The sequence below is a fragment of the Neolamprologus brichardi genome, chromosome 7 (assembly GCF_056152115.1).
Source record: "Neolamprologus brichardi isolate AB-2024 chromosome 7, ASM5615211v1, whole genome shotgun sequence".
Lineage (NCBI taxonomy): Eukaryota > Metazoa > Chordata > Actinopteri > Cichliformes > Cichlidae > Neolamprologus > Neolamprologus brichardi.
In genome coordinates, this window is record NC_142110.1 from 10,288,263 (window position 1) to 10,311,086 (window position 22,824).

At 40.5% G+C, this 22,824-nt stretch overlaps 1 protein-coding gene across 2 annotated transcripts in view; it reads right to left on the reverse strand.

Moving 5' to 3' along the window:
* frmd4a (FERM domain containing 4A) overlaps positions 1–22,531 on the reverse strand; it is a 99,616-nt gene extending 77,085 nt beyond the window's left edge. Inside the window, exon 1 of one of the 2 annotated variants that reach the window (XM_035907106.2) lies at positions 22,118–22,531. In XM_035907106.2, the coding sequence (XP_035762999.1) occupies positions 22,118–22,162 (45 nt within the window). In that variant the 5' untranslated portion in view covers positions 22,163–22,531. Of the gene's footprint in view, positions 1–1,611; positions 2,131–22,117 lie in introns of those variants that run through there. The other variant, XM_006789453.3, reaches the window with a different exon arrangement.
* Positions 22,532–22,824: the final 293 nt, after the last annotated feature.

A 22,824-nucleotide genomic window follows, 5' to 3' on the forward strand; every position in this document is an offset into this window, starting at 1 on the left:
AATGTGGCTGATGAAGATAAATGCAAAAAGTCATTTAGTTATTGAAAATGATTCCAACAGCTCTGTGGCAAATCTGTCCAGGGTGGCAGACAGCACAGATATAGCAGACTTGATTCGGCGCCATATCTTTGAAGCCAAGTCTATCTCCAAACAGCCCGCTAACACTCCTCTTTGGATTAAATCACGGGCCGATCTGCAAATACCAATTACATCGCTCGCATTAACTGCCAAATACACGACGAGGGGCAGACAGACAGGCAGACGGACAGGTGGGCAGACAAAAAGGACGGAGAAGCAAGAAAGATCTGGCTTAAAATACCAGAAGAATTTGGGCGAATCCAAATGCACATGGGAAAAGAAAAAAAGGGTCAAAACTCCCACTGAAAAGAAGAGAAGGAGTGTGAGTTGTAAAGGCGAGAGAGGGAAGGTGAGCAGACGGGGGTACTCGTGTGACAATCCCATCAGGTCATCCCAGTGTCTCAAACCTTTCAGCATCTTCGCACATCGAAGCTTGTGTGGGAGTCATAATAGGGCGTATGAACTATACCTGCAGGTTACAACCGAAATAAACAGCCTATTAAAATGTATGCAAATTCTCACATGTATGGGAATTTATTTTATGCTGCACGGGTCGGTACCAGTGGTGATAAAATGAGTGCTGCTAAATCATCTTTGTCCTCCCAGGAAGGGGGAAGCAGGTAAAATAGTAACAGAGGGTCCAGCTAATAAGTTATTTATTTCCTGTGCCTGATTTAGTGTTGGATCGATGGCTGCTGAGAAACGTCTACAAAATCATTCCCATCTCCTGCAAAAATAATGCTTTTATAAACATTAATAACACAATATACTGTATGTATTTAATAACACAAACTGCCATCGAGAAGAAGTAGCAGGAAGGAAGGAATGACACCTCTCAGTCTCGATTACTGTCCTCACATTGGTGCTGGATAAACTCCCTGGTACTGTACGTTCTAAAGTAACACACAATCGCTAACACAGACAGACACATATAATTTACTTCTCTCACAAGCCTTTTCTGTGTGCTTCAGGCTCAATCACTGTCCAACAGATGCGGAGCACAGGGTACAGCCTATAGTCAACTATGCCGGACAGGGACATGAGCAACTAATACAAAAGGTCATGTTTAACGGGAACAATAGTGAAAGGCCACTTTCAGATATTCATCCAATTCACTGCACGGCTCCTCCCTTGCACCTCTTTCTCTGCTCCTTCTCTACCATAAATCAAAAGGCCAGTGGTTTGTACTGAATGGAGATGGGCACCACTTTGAAAACACTGAGTCATTCTTTCACAGCAATCCCTTGTTAATCTGTTCACACACACACACACACACACACACGCACACACGCACGCACGCACACAGACTGCATGCAAGCTGAAACTAAATTTCAGGTTTAACATTTTTACCTACACACCAAACTGAGACGTGCGCCTCCCACTCTCTCCCTGCATCCTGCCTAAAATTTCTGATTTATTTCAGCAATCATGCAGCTTTTAGTGCACGCTATCTCACTCTATGCTATTCTGGTGGATGGATTCCTGTGGAAGAAACAGCGTGTGGGATGCTCTGCAATCCCCGTGGTGACTTACCCGCGTCCTCATTGGAGACAGCAGTCCCTCCATAGTTGATGAGGTTGGTTCCAGTGGGCTCGGGCCCCTCTCGATTGTGTCACCGTATTATTCCAGTCCGCAAATAGATCCTGTTAGAAACGCTGTCTCATCCTCAGAGCGAACATCTCTTCTACAACACAGCTCCCTACCCACCCAGAGAGCCCAGCGCTCTGACAGGCTCACAGAGAGAGCCAGTGTCTGTATGTGTGTGAGTGCAAGCATATAGACACACACACATACACACACATACAGAGGGAGGCAGCAGGAGAGAGGGCAGTGCCAAACTCCCAGTGCTTCTCCTCCTTCCGCCAACCTGTCAGTTGGTGTGGATCTTCCCGTACAAAACAGTGTGGCTATAACGTGCTATGTCCACGGAAGGTTGCCCTCTCTTTCTGTCTCTCTCTAACTCTCTCCCTTTCTCCTTGGCTTTCGTTCTCCCCCTCTCTCTCCCTCTCCCGCTCTCTCTCTCTGCCTGTCCTCTTCTCTCTCCCTCTCCCTCTCCCTCAGTGCCTCCAGCTACATTTGTTCCCTTCAATGTGGCAAATGATTGCAGGTTTTTTTTCTCTCTCTCTATGGCACAGCTCTCCTGGTAGTGCTCTCCCTCTGCTTGCACTCTGATCTCTCTGTCCGCCTGTCTTGCTACCTTGGACATCCCCCCCCCAATCTCCCATAATGCCCTTTTGTCGATCTTCCTGCTGACTGTCAACTCTGTGTTCCCGCCCAAGCTGGGGGGTGGGTCAGACAAAATGTACATTTATAGTACGTGTAAAAAAAAAGGATTAAAAAAAGAGAGAGAGAAAAGAAAGCGACAAGAGGGCACTCCTGGGTCTCCTATTGTCCCTACAGACAATAGTGGCTCTTAATCGCCTAGCAACCTGATCACCCTCTTTTCTCTTAACAGACAAGGCATGAGTCACTCTCTAGACACACAAGTACACACACAAACCCTGTCCCTCCTTTCCTGGCATGCCCACGCTTACACAGCTACACCTGCACCAAAGCCCACAGTATATATTCATAGCATGTGACAGGTCATCCGGTGTATTGTGTTACAGCAGCGCTTTGGTGCTGTGATGTTAGATTCTTAGATTCAGTCTGTTGTTGCTCTATTACAGCATTACAGCGTTATTCTCCGTTATAAATGCATGAAAATGTGAACAAATCATCACCTCTGCTCTGAGTTGCATCTCGCCGTTGCCATGGCAACAATGTCCGTTAGGGTGGGCGCACGCAGAGGCGGTGGGATAATTCTAAATAAATACATGGAATAAATGAATAGATAAGTAAATCACTCCTGTGCCTGCTGCCTTTCCTCAGCCACGGCAGCTGGATCAAACTATGCACATCAGTGGTTCAAATGGCTGCCCGCTGACTTCAACAAGCCTTTATACCTGGAATGCAATTGAAGCACTCTGCCTCTCCCTGTTTCTTATCCTTGCTTCTTGTAATTGACCCAGATAGGCCCAAAAAAGAATCAAATTAACTCAGATGATTGCGATATAATTTATCTTTGAGGATTCCTCATTAGCTTTTGTCTACAGCATAACATATCCTTGCCCCTCCACAGTCCTAACCTTTAAGTTTACAATGCCCTTCTGATAAAAACAGTAAGAGAACAGTAATAACTTTTTATATATACCACCATTAATAATAGGCTTTACAAAGTGCTGTAAAAGAAGTGAGGAAAAAGAGGAATCTGCTTGTAAATTAAATAAAGAAAGCCAAACAGAAATCCAACACAAAATGATGAATGGAGGGGCTGTTTAAAATTAACAATAAAATGACACATTATATTATACTGACAAAATTTCAATATTAAAAAAATATAATATAAAGAAAAGAATGAAATGAATAAAAACACGGCAACTAAAAAAATCCTAGATGATTAGACAGCCGATTAAAAGTAAAGTATGTTTTTTAAATGAAAGCAAAAGTATTCAAATTGCCCTAAGAGTATTTAAATTGACCTAAAGGACACACTGTTGTGAGCGTTATCTCCTCAGGCAGGCTGTTCCAAAGCTGGGGAGCCCTGATGGCAAAATCAGTCATCTTTAGATTTAAGCCCTGAGCACCTCAAATTAAAAGGCTGTGAACTGGTTCATACGGGCACATCGGCATTTTTGACCCAAATCTGCTTTATAATTGGTCAGTAAAATCCCAGAATCAATTCTGAAACACACAGAGGGCCAATGGAGAAAAGCCAAGCGTGTTAAACAAATGGTTCTAAACACTCTTAATGTGTGCTGAAGTGGAGATAAGAGGAATAATTCCATTTATTACGTCTAACTTCAACACATCAGGCTGCGCAAAAAGCATCCACTGCTCTCTTCCGTAACATGATTTGGTCAAAGTGCATCAATATGTGTGTCTTCAGGTACGTTTACATCCCAGCAGCAGTTAATCAATGGCCAAGTGATTGATTTGTGTCGACAAGCTGAAATCCTGCTGTGACCACTACACCATCAGATATCCACTGCACCGATGAAAAAGCAGATAAACTGGAATCTGCTGTCAAAGTTCAGCATTGATCGCAGCCTTGCCTGGACGGCGCAGACATTTAAGCACAGCAATGCATGGACATGATCACCAATGTGTTCCTATTATGTTCATGTATGAACAACAAGCATTGTCAAACTGATTTTATGGTTAATGCAAAGACTGAGGTTGCACAAGAGTCTTCTCTGGACTACGCCATCACAAACATGAATGTATGCTTAATAAAAGCACAGCTCGGGGATCCATAAGGTTGAAATTTATGCAATATTTACAGCCACTGAGCTACTAACCATCTAATTAAAAAGGGATAGCATTCAAAGTCATGCATTTCATTAATGACCCATATATAAACAAAAGATTTCCCTCGGGAAAACACTCCTCGGTTCACTTAACATAAGACAATTTACTACTTCACACGGAACATCGCCATGACACCACGCGACCGTATCGCTGCACGTGCTAACAAATTCACACGCCTCAGTGACATGAAACAGACACAGATGAATAAACATAAACAGACAGAGCAGACACACACTGTATCAATCCCTAATTCTGTAAAACACCAGCTTATTGATGAGGTGAAAATTGTCAGGCGCCACAGAGGTCTCTATAGGGAGGCTAAGAGAGGAGCTCAAATTGCATTAATAAGATGACCTCTGACCTCACAGCAGGCTCTTAAATGTAAGTTTATATATAAATCTAGAGCGCATTTGCACCTGAAAATTATTTTATTTTCACAGCAAATTTTCACAGTTTCTGTTAGTCTCTTTATTAAATATATATATTACTACTCTGGCTAAAGAAAACATTTTTTTTGAGGGGACAAACGTAAAATTTCATCGAGGCATAAGGTTGAAGTGCTATTTTTTTTTTAACCAGACTATATGTGCCATGCTAGGCAAGCCCTACTGTCATTCCCATATATCACCATCACACATTACTGCTGACAGTGAATGTTAACCTGTCAGCAAATCCTACACACACACACACACACACACACTCACACACATACCTTGTCGTCCCACTCACTATTAAACCTCTACAGGACATAAAGAATAGAATGGGTGGAATATAGGGGGTGATAAACATCGCAATCACAGGACAATACTACACGGGGTATTGCACATTTCAATAATGCACACTTTCCTTAAACCCATCCCCACTGCCTCCATCCTTTCCCCATCCCCCTTCATCTACTCTCCTCCACTTCACTCCAGTCCCCGTCGCCCCAGCTGAACCCCAAAATTAATCCCTGGTGACTTTTTCCATCACGCTGATGTGAGCAGACACACTTTGGTCCGAGTGTGCAGCTTTATTGTTCTGGCGCCTCTAGGTTCTCGCACGCTTGCTTTTTTTATATTCTTCCGCGTTTAACCCTCGTTGTAAATTTCACACTTTCCAGTACAGACAACAGCATTTCCACTGAGTGAACATATGAAGGTCACATCATGGACAAATGTGAAAATGGTGTGTAATTTTCTTCTGGCTGTTTGTGTTTCTATTGAGAGCTGCAATTACACTGCGAAAAGCAGACGGCCAATCGGCTGAGGTAATTAGAGACTGTAACTTCATGGGGAAACAAAGGAATTAATTGCAATGATTACCAATTAAACTACATCACAGCAAAAAAAAGAAAAAAGAAAAAAGAAAAAGAAAGCATAAACGAGGTTTGTTTTTTTTATTGACTTTTTTTTCCTTGTAGAGGCTCTCCAACTCATGCTTCAACCTGATGTCTTTTTTGTCGTTTAATCTGTTGTTCCATCTGCCACTCTGGACGTTTCAGTGCTCTTCTGATAAATTAGCCAGACACCATTTGTTTAGTTTGATTTTTTAAAATATCCAATAGTGGAAATTCATTCAGGGAATATCTGCAGAACTACAGCACTGTGCAAAGGTGACTTGAGTCACCTTTCACAAAGTGCAGCACTTTATTGAGACAGTGTGCATTTAATATGAACACCTTTATTATGCAATATAGCCTAAACTCTCTTAGGTAACTTCATTTATTTAAGTAGTCTTCAGGAATAGTTCTCCAGGCTTCTTGAAGGACATTCAGAGCTCTTCTTTGGATGTTGGCTGCTTATTGCTCTGTTCCCCGATGGCATGACAGCACTTCTTCAGTAATGTTGAAGTCCGGGCTCTGAAAAGGCCAATCTATGAATGATAGCGTTCCATTGTCTCGGTGTGTGTTTTCATCAACGTATGCTTTTACTGCATCAACATGTAATCTAAAGTTCACTGTCATGCTTTAAAATGAACCCAATGCCAATCAGACACTTTCTAGAAGGTATTTCATGGTAGCACATAATCAGATACTTTCCTGCAAGTGCAGCAAAAACACTTTTCTGCATTCACAATGCCATCCGTTTTGATAAGATCCACTACATCCCTGGCTGAAATACAGCTCCGAACCATCACTTGTCCACAGGTGGCTGTAGGCACTTGCTATTGTACCCCTCCCCTTACCTCCCCTAAAATGTTCAAATCTGGGTTCATGATTTAAAAAAACTGGTGCCACTAAAATTCAGTCCAGTGCTTCCGCAAATATGCATACACGTGCCTTGTACCTGTACATTTTATACCTGTTTCTTTTCCTTAAGAATTGCTTTTTGACAGCCACCCTTCCACTGAAACCATTTGCAATGAGACTTAAGCAAACAGTAGATGAATTAACTGAAGCTTTAGCTGTATCTCTCAGCTCACCTACCAGGTCTTTACTGGATTTCTGCCTATTTCTTGAGAATGTGACTTTTAGATACCGTTAATCTGCTGTAGACAGCTTTTTACACTGGGCACTTCTTCTTTTGTCCTCAAATTGTCCATTTACCTCATATTTTTTAAATACACACTGCACAGCAAGCAGCTTTCAGCTAATAGCTCTTTTGGAATTATCTTGTTGGTGCAAAACTACTACTACTTTATATGTCTGTTTTTATGTATTCAGTGGGAACAGATTTTTGCACCAGGCTGCTAGGAACAAAGTGCCTGAAGATTCCATTTAAAATAGTCTTTTCTCTGCTATGTGTAGACACAACAGTTTCATCTCTTTGGTTAGATGCCTTTTGTATACTTGCGAGATTCATAGGTCAGTGTTAAGTGACTCAGCAAACAAAGATCACAATACTGTGAAAATGGTCAGGTCTGAGGACTGGATTAAATTAAATAAATATTTAAAAAAAAACCAGCCAGTGACCAGGAAAAAACTTTGCAAGACCTTCAGAGAAGAAAACTATTCCTCAAGACCACTTTAAAAGATTACAAGAAAGTCTGGCTTCTTGGAAGAAAAAAAGATATAAGAAATGAAGGATGAGCCAAGACTTTTGCATAGTAGGATATATCAAAACCTATCTGGTACAGCAAGCCAGGTGACTACACTAAACAAGAGACTGGCAGCCCCATGGCAGAATGGGACAACAAAACAGAGAGAAACTGTGGAAGGAAAGAAAAAAGGAGTCATATTTATCATTATTCACTGTGTGTCCGGGTATCTGGCTGACAACAGAAGATTCTATAAGTCAATGTGTGACCCTGTCACACAACAACAGCTAAATCAATGCCAAAAGAGAGTAAGCTGCTGCTGACTCTCATAAGGTGGACAGGGACTTCTTGTCTACGCAGACTAACAGAATCGGCTCAGTAGGGAGTTGGAGAGATAAGATGTGTCCCTGTTAACAATCACTGTCAATACTGTGGGAGGTCTGATGTAAAAACTGGCAGACTGAGACCCGCTGCTCCAGGTTTTCACATGTTGGGTGTAAATTTCAGTCAACAGCTTCTATGCTTGATAATCCTAGGATAGAAAAATCAGTATCATCCCTTGAATTTTACCCTTCCACTCTTATTTCTGCCTCCACATTAAGCCTCAAAAGAGGCACAAAAGCAATCTCGTAAATTAATATTGACAAATCTATGTGGTATGTGTCTGAGGGATTAAAATAGTAAGCCAATGAAGTGTTGATTACTGCATTAATCTACTAACCACATAATCATCATTAAATATTTAAACTGTTCACTCTTGGTAAACGTTTGGTGTAAAAGGATTAGTCCAGGAATTATTTAAGCATTGAAATAGAGTAAAATCATCACAAAACACACGCACTCATACACACTTTACATCTGAGAACTGAGGCGTTTGTTTCTGCTTTCAACAAGATGTTAGCGCAATTGGTTTTTGCTATTTAGAGTCACCAGTCATGGCCAAGGTTGAGATTTACTGTTATATATTGGGGTGTGCCAAGGGTTCTGGCCACGTTTAAGAGCGCCAGGTTGATTGTTGCCAGAGGGAATATGTCTGACATCTAATCTAAAGTTCATTAAACAGCAATCCCTAGAAACATGCTGCACTTGCACATTGATATGCCCCTACACACACATATCCACAGTCACCTACACCCACACACAAACAGAAACTACCCTGCACCAAAATGCACAGACGCATACATTTGATATGTGTGGTTGCCCTCATTGGCCTGCAGTCCTTGGTGGTAGTTAAAGGAAGAGGGGGAAACCCCTTCTCTTCTCTCACACCTCACCACCGCTCAGAGGGACGAACATCTTATCTCACTACTGCAGAGAGACAGAGAATTAGGAGGGAGAAAGATGGATGGGAAAGGGTAATGTGAGCAGGGGTTTGTAGGCGAAGGACATACGGGATTGAGGGAGTGTGGGCATAAGAGAATAGCAGCGAGAGACAAAGAGAGTGAAAATATTCAATCAGCCTCATTTCTCCAAGTTTTATGCACGGGAAAAAAAAGCAGCTTCTGTGGGACCACTGATTGGAAATGTGTTGTACAAGAACAACATAGGCATCAGCTGGACTATATTCACGTTTTTTTCCACAAGACATCTCACAGGAGCCTAGAATCTTCTCCTCCATAGATGTGCTAATGTGAAAACACTTTCTACCCACCACATATGTGCGTGCTGATGAAGTGTTATCGGTGCCAAACAATATTTCCCCCTTATTTAAATGCACATTTGGGTAAGAAGGAAAGTGAATTGATTTTATTCATCGTGAGCCATGGCATGAGCATGCCCGATGCTATGAAGTCATTCCAAAACGGTTTCCTAGCAACCGTCGTCACGGGCAACCAGCATTCTCTGCAGACAGCACACCGAGCCTTGCAGAGAGAGCGAGAGACAGCATGGTGGAGAGTTGACCGCAGTTAATTTGGTGTTTGTGTGTCAGGCTTTGCTTATACAGACTCATCATCTACATTCATGTGTCACCATTACTCATACCGGTTCATGAAAAGCCTTTTCTTATTCAGAGGAAGTGTGCGGCTTTGCAGTTTTGCCATGATGACTCCTTTTGCAGGCAAAGACACTCACAGAAATGTGACCTATTTCGATATTCCTGACACACACTGTACACTCAAACACATGCCCAAAGCATGGCCAGACACTCGGTATAGCAGGTACCAGAAGTGATGCATTATTCACCTGCAATCAAACACTGCCCTCTACTGAAGAAACTCTAATAAAACATGCTGGCAGTTCCTATATTCAAATAAAATGCGCCCTCTTTATAAAAAGAGGTTGAAAGCTAAGCATTACGCTTGTATTTGATGACACATCAAATAGCAAACTGTTTGAAAAGTTGATTACTGCTAAAGCTGTAATCATGATTAAAGTAAAAAATTTACTTTTTATATTTTCTGAGTTGATGAAAAGAAGTTTTAATCATGTAGCTTTCTGATAGTTTGTTCTTTGGGATGCAGACTGTTGTGTACAGAACGGAGGTGTTTCCAAGTTTCTTAATGTTGGGTTGTTAGAAATGTCACAAATACCTTGTTAAAATGCTGTACAACTGCAATAAAGATATGATGGATAATAAAAAAGAACATACAGTTCAATCTCCATGTTAATGTGATGGAGATCCTATCACTTCATGGAAAAGCATTTCCAATTCTTCGTGTATCTTTTTCTTTTATCTTGATCTGAAAATAATTATATCACAATTAATCTGTTGTAATAGCATGAATTCATATGAATCTTTATATGAGCTACTGTTAGGAGCGATTACTCCATTCTCCTAGGATGTGATAAACTTATTTTTTTTTTAAATGCTACTGATTTACTTTTTTTCAAGCAGCAAGGTATAACACATGAAATACCTACAAAATAAAACAAGTCCTACATCATGGGTTTTGCACCATGATTGAGTAAAGAGAAATTCCACCTATTGCAAAGCAAACTCACTAAATAAAACATTTAGAACTACCTAACTCTCATTTCTTTATGTTGTAAAATGGGTAAACGATGCAATGTTGTGTTTAGGCCTGCTACTTCTTCCTTTGTCCTCTATTTGTCCATTTTCCTCAATTATTTAAGGACACATTCAGATGTCCGAAGATATCCTAAGTTTTCAGTTAATTGCTCAGGGGATCCCTGTGTTTGTGGGAAAAAAATATTACCTTATGCCCGTCACACTGGGGTTATGTGTTTTTGTAATGGGCTGCTAGTAACAAAATGCCTAAGGATACAACTTAAAAATTGTTGTTTATTGTCTCCATACTGTCTGTTATGTATAGATAGAACAGTGGTTCATTCCTTGAGGTAGGTGCCTTTTTTATGCTTGAATGATTCATAGGTCAGTGTTAAGTGGTTAAGTAGCAGCTAATGTCCAAAGAAAAACTTTCAGAAAGCCGGGAGAACTACTGCTCAAGCTAAATTTTAAAAATTACAAGAATCTCTGGCTCCTTGGTTGCAAAATATAAATACATGAGGGGCTACTCATGACTTTTGAACAGAGTTCCCCTGCCTTAACTAACAACAACTAAATGAAGAAAAATTGTGATAAAAAACTACACACTATGAGATGAAAAATCTAGACTCACAAAGACATGACAGGCCTCAGGGAGAAAGATTCCTATACTATATATGTTAATGTATATGTCGACCTTTAACGCACAAAGTTTGGAGCAGGTTTCAACTTTTAAGATGAATTTACATATACTGCACATACACTGCTACTAATACACTATTTTACAACCATTAGGAATCCATACAGTAAGTAAATTCATCCTTCACCCCGTCATCAGTGGGCCTGTTGGGTAATACATTCCCTCAGTACTAAATATTATATATATGTATTAAATATTATACATTACTGAGGGAATTAGGCTGGTTAACGTCTTGTAAGTCAGAAAATCAGTCAGTGTTGATATCAGTCACTGATCAGCAGAACTGGGTCCAAAGTTTTCAGCTAATAGCTCTGGGTGGAAATTGCGCATTAGTTTGAAATGAACTGAATACAAATTACCGGACACCGTAATAAGAACCGTAATTAACTAAATTACAAAACAGATAAACATAAATAAATTTTCACTTAAAAATGGATGCAGCCACAATTTTTTTAATTTCAAAAATACTCGTTTCCTTTATGCAAATTGTTTAAGCAAATAAAATGTATCCTCTGTTGGTCAAATAAAATTTAAATGACTTACAAAGACAGTCATTAACAGTGTAATCATAATCTAATTACACATCTTGTAAGTTTAGTTTATTATAGTTTCATATTTTTGTAACTTGCTTACATAATCCTGATTTAGCCATAGCAGAATGACAGCCTATTATGAACATTTGAAACCTCATTTATACACTGTTTTTACTCTCTTTGTGTGTGCACAAACATGAACTAGCTCATGGGTACACAACTTTTACAATAATTTGCAATAATAAAACATTACTATTGACTTAATGCTCTCAGACCGGCTGAAATTGAATGTAATGACAGGTGTGCTCAGATGACCAGAATACAACACTTCCTGCAGGCTCCTGGATGCATTAAGAACTGCAAAATGCACAGTACAATTTTAAAAGCACAAATGATCATAGATCTTATATTAGATATATAGTTGTGGTCATAACTTTGCATTTGGCCAGGGTGGAAATGATTGCACAGCATACATCTTCAATGGTTTTCATACCTGAATATGTTAACTTCATTAAAAACATTTAATAATTGTTGCTGAACGCTCCACAGTGTTAATTTAACAAGGCCATGGCCTATTAACTTCTCCTTAGTGATCATGATTGACTACAGCTGGTAGGTCCTTTTTGCCAACATAAAATGGTTTTGTTTGACAGAACTCATTAGACTGACTAACACTCGGAGCAATTGGAAAGTCCAAGGAACTCAGTGAGGATCTAACGAGGAAACTTGCAGATTTATACAAGATCATCAGTTAAAAACACTATATGTAAGTAGAAGCCATCATTTTGCCAAGGCCTGGAAGAAGACCCAAACTGTTACCCTCCAATGAGCGGGAATTGGTTAGGATCTTCAGGAAGAACCCTGAGACCACTAAGGCTCATACCTGCCTTGAACTGGAAAGTGCATGAACACCAGGGTCACTGTCCACAGTTAAGTGAAATATACATCAATATGCAGAAATCTGCAGATGCCCACATGGACATGTCAAATGCATACAAAATGCATGCAAGTTTTATGGACAGATAAGACAAACACTGAGCTATTTGATAACAATGACAAGAGGTACGTTGGGGTAAACGTGAGACTTTCAAACAGGCTTTATCATGTCTTTATCTCCCTCTAGAGGCAGAAAAACGAAAGGTTTATAGCTTGGCCCTCTTTGTCTCGCTCTGCTCTGCTATTTCATCTTTTTCATTTTACCCCTGCTCCATGGAGAATTAGCTGTAAAAGGCATTCAGGTCCATAAATATCTGGACAAATTGACGATCTTGCCTCTTTAAACGACCACAGTGGATGTGAAATTACACAATCAAAATGTTATTGATGTGCAGACTTTCAGCTTTAACTCAGTGGGTTAAACAAAAGTCTTGCTTTCATTGTTTAGGAGTTAAAGCCATACAGGCACATATACACACAGGCACCTTTTGTACTGTGAGCTATTACCATATCATTACAAAAAAAACACCCAGTGAATTAATGAACATTGCACCTAAATCATGACATTTCTAAGGGTCACAGGGAATTAAATCAAAGATTTTGTCGGTCATATGTGAAACACAGTCTTGACTAATTTTGTTGCAGCATGTGTGTTTGTTCTTCTGCTAATATTTCTCAACACCTAGTTCTGCAGTTTGCATCATTTTTCACACAGGAATATCATGCACTGAAATTGCACTTTCAGCTGTTCCGTTACTTCTCTTAACTGAACTACACATGCAGTTGCTCCTCACAGAAAAGCGAGAACACATACCTGGTGGCACTGAGCATTTTAACATAACATATTTTTTAACATTAACATATTTCAACACATTGCAATAAATGCACGGTGGGAAGAAATGACATTTCGCATTTCTACTTCCCACCTTATAATTAAACCGCCTGAAACACATTCAAAACCTTATTCAAATACCCACTCAAATGAGACCAGTCATTGTTAATGGTGCCTTAAATGGATATCCTGTTTCTTACCCTGCTATACTGGGTAAGCCTTGACATGAAACATAAACATGATCCTCAAGCTTACAAAGGTTTTGTTTTGAATATACTCAACATCACAAACATCTCCACTGGAAATTAATCGTAGAGAAATAAAGATTTTTTCAAAAAGCGTTGGATAAGATGACTGTTGCTAGGACAACCAAGGTCATATGTCTGTGGAAGCGAGAGACAAAAAAGAAAGACGCAGCAAAGTCAGTCTGATGGGGTGTGCTGATTCAGTTACATCTAACTGTCATGGAATATTTTAAGAACTGAACACTGACGCATAGATAAACTGCAGTACACACAAAGCAAAGAGTTTCTCAAGTCTCAGAAAGTCTTCTATTTCTTGCTGAAAACAGGATGTTGGTGATTTGTTCCTGGTTTCACTGCCCTTACAAGCGTTTTTTTCTTTCTTTTCTTTTCTTTAAAGCAAAGTTAAAGCAGTAGGCCCGGAGGACCGCAGCTACCATTCGCCAATTTGAGCAGCCAGCAGGAAAATATTATTAAACAAGGAGACAAACATCTCCACAGCTACTGTGAGTTCATCATGGGCAACATGAAGTTTGGCATATACACAACCAAACAGTTAACGTTTTACATTAAAAAGCAAACAGATGCTGTCGTTGATTATTTTAAAGTCACTGCTTTTCAGTAACATTGTCATGCCACATTTTGTTAGAAATGTTGATGCCGTTCAGGTGGGCTAAGTGGGTCAAGACATGGCTAAAAGATGGAGAGGACCCAGAAGAATGGTAAAAAAAAAACCTCAAATAAGAGGCACTCTGACATTAAGAGAGAAATTTAAGAGGTACAAAGAAAAAAGAAAAAAGTCGATTTGTTAATGAAACTGTGAACTAACTGTTTCCTGGTATGCAAAAACAACCAGTTTTAGGCAACAAATACAGCCATTTTGCCAAAGAAGTCTCACAGTTACCCAAAACATGTTCTTGACATGGTCACCAGAACCAATCACCTGTATGGACACTTTTAAAGTGCACAACCCTTTGCAAAGTATTTAAACACACAAACATGCAAGGACCAACATGCTGTGCTAATGAGGTGCAGGAGCATTTTAAAACGTTTTAAATGCCTATGCACCTTTTCCTAAATTTAACCGAGAGGTTTTTGGTGTTTAAACTAAACCAGTGAGAAAAAGTTACAAGTGAGTGGAAACACAGTGTCAAACAGAACACAATTCAGTCTCCTGGATGACAAACCTTGCGACTTTATCTCTATAAACGATGGACCGGTATCTCTGTTTCCAATATTGCTGCAACCGATGTATCACGGCAGCAACGGACAGAAGAGAATTATGAGATAAACCTGGCTGCTGAGCACAAAAATGGAGCTAATCAAGCCTTCTGTTATTACTGGATCAACTGAATATAATTGAAGGACTTCACTGGTAGACAACTGCTTTTTGTTATAAATAAATATACTGAAACCATGACTAAGTGTGGTTTTTAGAACAATTCTGATCTGTGTCCTGCCCAACAACCATCACTGTTCTACAGTAGCTAAACCCTGTCAGGGTTGTTGCTGACTTTCCATAGGATTGGCATGTATAATTTGACCCAGATGAAGACACGTATATCTCTCATTTTACACAAAGGGCTCTTCAAATGATTCCTTCTCTTTTGGAGAAGCAAAAAGGAAGCTGCAAAATATTCCTTGAGTTTACCTAACATAACCTTGCACTTACAAGGTAGGCACGATGAGAAAATGTGACAGGTGAGTCACTTTGCACATGTATGACAAAGTGACTCACCCGTCATATTTTCTCTTCATGCCTACCTTGTAAGTGCTGCTAACAGGACAGCTCTTCATTATGACAAGGGCCTGTTCTATGTTAACTCACTCCATATGGAAGACAATCAGCCCCTCTGGGACCTGTGTCAACCAGAGTGTGAAATGTCAGATGCATGCACGTTGTAGCGCGCACACACACACACACACACACACACACACACACACACACACACACACAGAAATATACACATACATAACCCACTGCAGTCACATTCACAGCAGCAGACACACACACACACACACACACACACACACAAAGGGAGAGAAAGTGAACTTGGAAGCAAATAGAGATTGGTCTTTCCAGTCAGACATCTGCTCGGTCCCAGAGACAGATGGTGAGCCAATCAGACCGCCTGGTGCCTCTGTTACTCCCCGCCTCTTGTGCCATCCTGCTGCCCCTCCCCTAAACCTGCATCCTGGCTCACATGACAGGTGGCACCTTGTGAATGTGACACTGCCACTGCCCTGGAAAATTATTTATGCATTCACTTTATTGAAACTGACATGCAAATAAGCAAAAAATGAAACATTCAAATCCAGCTCACTTTACCGTTATCTCACAGTTCACGCCCTACGCTCCATACTGAGCTTATTGTGTCTCGATGCACCAGTACAAACAGAAATCTCTCATTTATCTGCCCTGATTTTTTCCACAGCATCCTGACCTCTTAAAGGAGGGCAGCCATCAGATGGATATCTTATATGCACTTTACTGAAAGCAATATCCTGCAAGTCAACAATAGCCAAAAGGGGAATCTCTTAAAACTGATGCAGGATCTAAGCATTTTGTTTGCTCTTAAATATTTATTCAAGAGACCACATGTTATGTCATGAGTGAGTATATGAGTATATAAATCAATATACACATTTCATCCCATATTCGTTCTATGCACTGCAGTAACCCATAATTAGAACGCCTGGATAATTTCACTGCACAGATATGCACCTGAAGAGGTAGCCTGACAACAAGACAGCGAGCTTTAACAAGCATCAGGGTGAAGGCAGGGAGCCACAGCACAGGGAAGGATTGGCAGACTGTGATGAGCATCTGCCGGGTGCATGCTGGTGCTCATTAATGGCAGTTTCCTTAACCCCTCACTCATATTACCTGCACCAGCTAAGCTCAGTTGATAACCTGGCAGCCATTAGGTTCTCAAGAAATGCTGTCACACATCACTGAGAGGCTGCAGCATACATTAAGATGCAGTGCAAACACCACGCTGACACTGCAAACACTTCACACAGTCACACCTGAGACCTTCCTCTGGCTAGGAACAAAGACCACTACTAATGCTAATTGAAACTATGGCGAAGTCAGTTAATTTCTGCAGCTCATCAATAGTCCTTAAAGAGACTGTAAACAGCTCAGAAGATTTAATTACAAGCTTTAGCCACTGGCACACAAACACCAACCTTTATACATTTATGCATGTTCTGAGATTTGAACTGTTTCTCTTGTTTGCTTCCCTCTACCCTCCCCCTTTTCTCATTTTACAATAATTAAATTCTTAGCTAGTAAGTAAAGCAAAAATAAGCAAACCCCCAAAAAAGGGGGGGAAACACATCTGAAAATTAATTTATTCCACAAAGATCACAGCCAAATCCACTCTGAAGAAGACATTTCTGATGCTCTTTTGATCTTAATCAGCCAATACTGTGATTAGTTGCACAGTATAAATTCAAAGTTCCACGCAGTACCAGTTTAGTTTACTGCATATTTACATATTTAACTCTTCTATAGTTTAATCTTATCTTTTTTAACAGCTGTTTTTGACAGATACACTCAAAACAGATTATCCTGCTTACCCAGCAACAAAAGGCTAGTTAGCTTGTAACTAATGTTAGCCGCTAATGTAAGTAAAGCAGTTAGCTAAAGACAACAAATAATAAAATTAATAAATAAATACCTTCATCAGAGGACAATAAACCTAGGTTAACCCAAAATGTGATTGTTGGACTTACATTTTTAAGAAACATTTTTCCTCTTGGATGGTATTTTTCTTCCACTCCATCAGATTTGCTCACTTTTTACTACTTCATGTTGGGCACTGAAGGCTAAGTGTAATCTTAAGGCCACAAACTACCTGAAAACCTTGTGCTTACTGTGTACCTCTGTGCATATGAGGAAGAGATACACGCAGTTTAATTCCGGTCATTTTACTTATAAGAAAAAAAAAATAGTGAATTGAAATTGTTCCTGTCTTTATTATTGAAGTTTATTTTATTTTTAATTGGAAGTTAAATATGTTACAAAATATCAAATTGTATTCTATTGTATTCTAAGATGATTTGCTCTGAAGAAATGACACATTGGCTAAGTCTAAAATTAATTAAGTAATTTGTCATATGTTGATGGTGTTTATGGTGATGACACTTATCGGCAAACTCTGCAGTTTTATGATCATCAAATTTTGTGCACACAGAGTTTGCTTACGTTTATTTACGGACAAAATAGGCTTTTAAAACAACCAACTTTAATCCAGTGTTTGCACTTCCAAAAGAATAGTAAGTATAAATACAGTGAAAAGTAGCACCAGTGGTGTAAAGAGGTTTGAAAAGGGCTTTTTGATCCAACTTAACAGTAAAACTGTTTCTTGCAGTGTTTCCTGCAGCAACTCCAGAGCTTTAGTTAGCTGACATCAGCAGTACTGGTTCCTAACATCACTCAAGCATGACTGTTCTGCAGCCAGACTGCGGCTGTAAAAGGACAAATTCTTATATTACTACAGAGAAACTAGCTCTAAACAAATAAGCAAAAATAAAGTGGTGCAGGAAAAGTAGGCAAGAGTAGCCTACAGCATGCAGACAGGAATATAAAGTGGAAGATAGTGAGGCATCGATAAAAAAAGAATAGCAGTAATGGGATGCCATCTGTGCCTCTGCTTCTTATTCATACTAATCACCAATAAGAGCTTCAAATCTGTGCAGGTTATAAATTTGTTCATTGGGAGATTACTGTCTGTCTTCGCAGCATTATGACAGTATGTGTCTTTGTCTGGTTTATAGCTATGTGTGCTTTTACAAACAAGCACCTTTGTGTGGATTGTAGGTAGTTTTAAAATTATGTCAAGCTTATTTTCTTACAAAATGTACAGAAACTGCAGAATTGTACTTCATTAACTGCTAACTATTGTGCATTTCCCAGCCAGGTGTACCAGAGATACAAGCAGTTGTGTTGACATTTTGGCCACATACAGAAACACACATACACACACCAAATGTTATGCCCCCCTGCCTTTGTTGCAGGGCAGTAATCAATTATCTCAGTATGATGTCATTCTGCTAACCCTCCCCCATGCTCTTCAGCCCTCCTTGCTCTTCTGTTGTCGCCTGCGTCAAAAATGGAAAGTGCGACCTAGTAATCCAGTGCTGGGAAAAATAATTTCCACAAACCCACAGTGTACATGCGTTTAATTGCAGGTTTTTGCAGGGATAAATAAATATATTGAATGAACGCTGCAGTTAAACTGCACGTACACACACCCACTTGATCCATCACATCATCGAGCAGTGATTTGATTATTGCTGAATGAATCCCCTGGCTTGATCACACTAGGTCATCTGGCCTCCATCCTCAGTGAGAGGATAATTGAATGAAGGACAGTAATGAAGACACATGGGCACCAACACGAAGGGCGACATGAGGTCTGTGCTTTGGAGTTTCTCTTTTTGTGTAGCTACAGGTCCCTAGTTAAACGCTTACCTGAGTATGAATAAAAGCTGCATTATGAAGTTATCAACCTGAATTTACCATTTAAAAAACAGATGTGCATCTTTTATAGATGTTTTCTGCCCCCTGCAAGAATCAGAAGACCTCTAACACATATATGCAGCTGTGGACATTGAAAAAAAGTGATCTGCTGTTTCCTCACTGTATGCAGAGCAGACCCCTCCAGCATTAGGAAGATAATCCATTTAGGTTGTCTGTGTGTCAAGATACTAGTTTGCCCTGGTTTCTTGCTGCTGGGTTTTGTGAGGTCCAGTGTAACAGATAGCAACATGCATATTGATCAGCTGCCCCTGCATATGGAAAAAGACAACCACTCTTTCGGGAGAGCTCTAAAATTAAAATGAATGAATCAGAGCAGAACACACTGGGGCAAACTGTGCTCCCATTTTTGTCAGCCTCATTTTCTTCATGAAGTAAAATTCCATGTGACACTTTATCACATGGAATTTATGATAAATCCGGGATTAGCTGCATCAAAACCTAAACCTTGAGACTGGCGCTTACGATGAGGGTGGATTTAGTCTTTAATTATTGCTCCTACGCTCATTAAAAGGCAACACTATATTTGTTTGATTCTATTTCGGATTTAATTCTGCACCTCTCCATCATCTCCGAGAGCTTGGAGAAGCTGGGGGGTGGGGGGGTTCTCTGAGCAAGAGAGCCAGAGCAGAGCTAATCAGCTCAGTGTATGTGTTGTGGCAAAGACTAGTGCTTGTGCCAATTCTGATTTAAAGTACAAAAAGAAGCGTGCAGTTGTGGATACACACATTACTGGGAAGCGTAAGAACATGTGCACGTGTGGGCTCAAAATAGTAACTAGCTTTGTGAACCAGTATTTCCCATTTAGGCTAGGAATGAAGCTCACAGACAAATTCCTGTTAATGCCTTTACATACAATGTAGTTTATGACCTATTCCAGTAACAGTTGGCAGCATTTCTCTGGATATCTTAGCTGGAATCAGTCATACCATTGATTCTTTTCATTCTACTCTAAAAACTAATGCTCATTAGAAGCAAGCCCTGTCTATGCACATACATGCATCTAGTAAAAGATATCCCAGAGTTTAGTTCTATATTTATAAAACAAACCAAGAAGATGAAGCCCTGCACATTTCTCCTCCTAGCCATAACATTTTATAGATTTAATTCAGTCAATCTATTGGATCTGTCTGACTTTGCTGTTTCTGATGTGACTTGTTTGTTTTGCTGTCTGTGGAAATAATTTACAGCATTGCCTGTAATTACTGCAGCAGATAATCACCTAACCACCTGAAATATTAATACACAGAGAGCCAGGAAGCATGATCAATATTAATATCTCGGCTCACGCCACACAAGAGCATGCAGACACACACATAGCTGATAAACTCCCATTAATAAATAAGATGGGTTCACAGCATGAATGCAAACGTCACAGATTTTGTGAACTGAGCTCTGAAATGAGATATGGGAAAATTTCAAAGATCAGAGTTAAGACATGTTAGTCCATATGTTTGATCAGCTTTACAGTCATCAATAAATATTTCTCAAAGAAAATGCCAAAAGAGCAAGTGGTATACATGTCAAGGTGAGCTTATTTTGGTAAGCTTGTGGGGAGTAGATCTAAAAGGTGAGAAGACTGTGGATGTAGGACATCAAGGACAAATGTGAGAGAGGCTGTGAAACTGGGATGGCAGCAAAGCTTTTTGTGCCTGTCATTTATGACAGCAGGAACACCTTCTATGCTAATGCATACTTGCAGCAAAATAGCGTAAAATGTGGAGTCAAAGGACACAAATTCTCTGCTTCAGATCTGATGATGCCTGAAGTTCTGTCCCCAAAGCCCCAAATCCCATTTTGATGGAAACCATCATCAGGGTGATTATATTTCTTGCAGTGTATCGCCATGATGATGCTAAAAGCTTACTTTGACTTTTCCATGGCTAATTTGTTTCATCTTCTTTTCAAATCCTCATGCTTTGCCCCTTCCATCCTTTGCCTGTCCATCATATTTTGCACTTTCCTCCTGCCCTCGTCCTTTTTTTACAACCACCTCTCTCTGAAGTGGACTGCATGGCCTATTGCCATAGTAACAGACAGCCATGACAGGTGGAGATAGCAGGTAGTGCAGTGATGCATGACTCCCCCTGGGACTGCAGAATGCCAACACTATAGAATGAAAATGAGCAGAACAGACTCTTTTATAGGAAGTCACCCTCTACATACAGATTTTACGGTCATTCATTGGTGGTTATCATAGGATGAACACATGCAGCAAAGCTGCAGCGCCATTGTTTCACAGTTAGGCTGGACAGAGGGCCAAGTGGAGTTTACTGGATTTTTAGCTTATGTTATGTATTTCTATTGCATCACTCTCTATGGCCAGATCTGAACCACGGTGAGCCAAGCCAGTCTGTTTCATGCCAATAAAAGACTGGGTTCAACACTAACAAGATCCTAGAAATCCCATGGGTTGCAGCAAAACTGTTTGCTCTATAATATGAAATTGATTTGATTCAGTGTTGTATACTGGCAGTGTTCACATGTTGACCTTGCACAAAACAGAAAACACTTCAGTTTAGCAACTTATCTGCTTGCACTGAAGGCATAAACCTTAGGTCATTGCTCTCGGGCTTAATCATAGGACACATATATACTAAATTACACTGTCTCCAACATCCAGAGGCACCGCGATCAACACCGCACCGTCACATCTGCAGTCTGTGAGCCATTTCTCCCACACTTGACCAGTGCAGTAGTGGAACACGTGGAGGACAAAAGCGAGAGTTTTCTCACTTGGGTGGAAAATACACACATTTCTTTAGTGAGCTATGCCTCTCACAAGGAAGTTATCAAATGATAAAAGGACCATAGATGGTAGTAAAGGGGAGGGGCAAACAAGCAGCGTCCTTTTTAATAAGATGGCAGTGGCAGCATGGGCACGCGCCATGAGGAGAATGGTGAGAGAAAGCATGCCGGTGAAAGAAAAAGAAAACAGCACAAGGAATAAAGAATAGACAGTGGTGTCAGTCCCGTACTCCTCTGAGACTCACCATAAGCAAACACACGGCTGATTCAGGGATGAGTTGGACAGCCATATTTGGATCCTCCTATAGATTTGTGCGCAAAGGGAATGCCTCCAATTTCCTAAAGGGACCTGCTTCGATGTCCTCTTAATCTGAGTCTTCACTCACAAAGTAAGCTCACACTGTCCAAATGAAGATCTGAAGACCTTTGATTGGTTCCCTCACTTTGTGTCCTTATAACCACCCCCTGTGCTGCAGACAGTCTCTTCAATTGCAATTCTGTGGTCTCTGGAGACCGGAGTCTCTCCAGTCTCTCTCTCTCTCGCTCTGACTCTTCAGTCTGTGCGGTCCTCCTTCTTCCAGTTCTTTGATCTGAGAGCAGAGTAGAGCAGACCCCAACTCCTCCTTTCACATTTAAAACACTCCCCGTGAATCCCACACCCACCTCCCCCAAAACTGTTATTTGGAGGTTTGCGTCTCGCTAAACACTACTCTCCCCTCTGTTGCTGCCCTCTTCCTACCTTTTTCAGTGTACTATCTATCAACACAAAGCACATCCAGCCATGCACGTGGGGCTTCAGTGCAGCTGTTTTCTCCCGAGGCTGTCCCGTTGCTGCTCCAGGGGATGTAACCTGCTGGCATAAGTGATGCTCCCCAGTCTATAGCACTCTTCCACTGTGATGGAAAAAACAGACGTTCACCTCAGCTCTCGGATCCAGCGCAGAGGGCTGCCC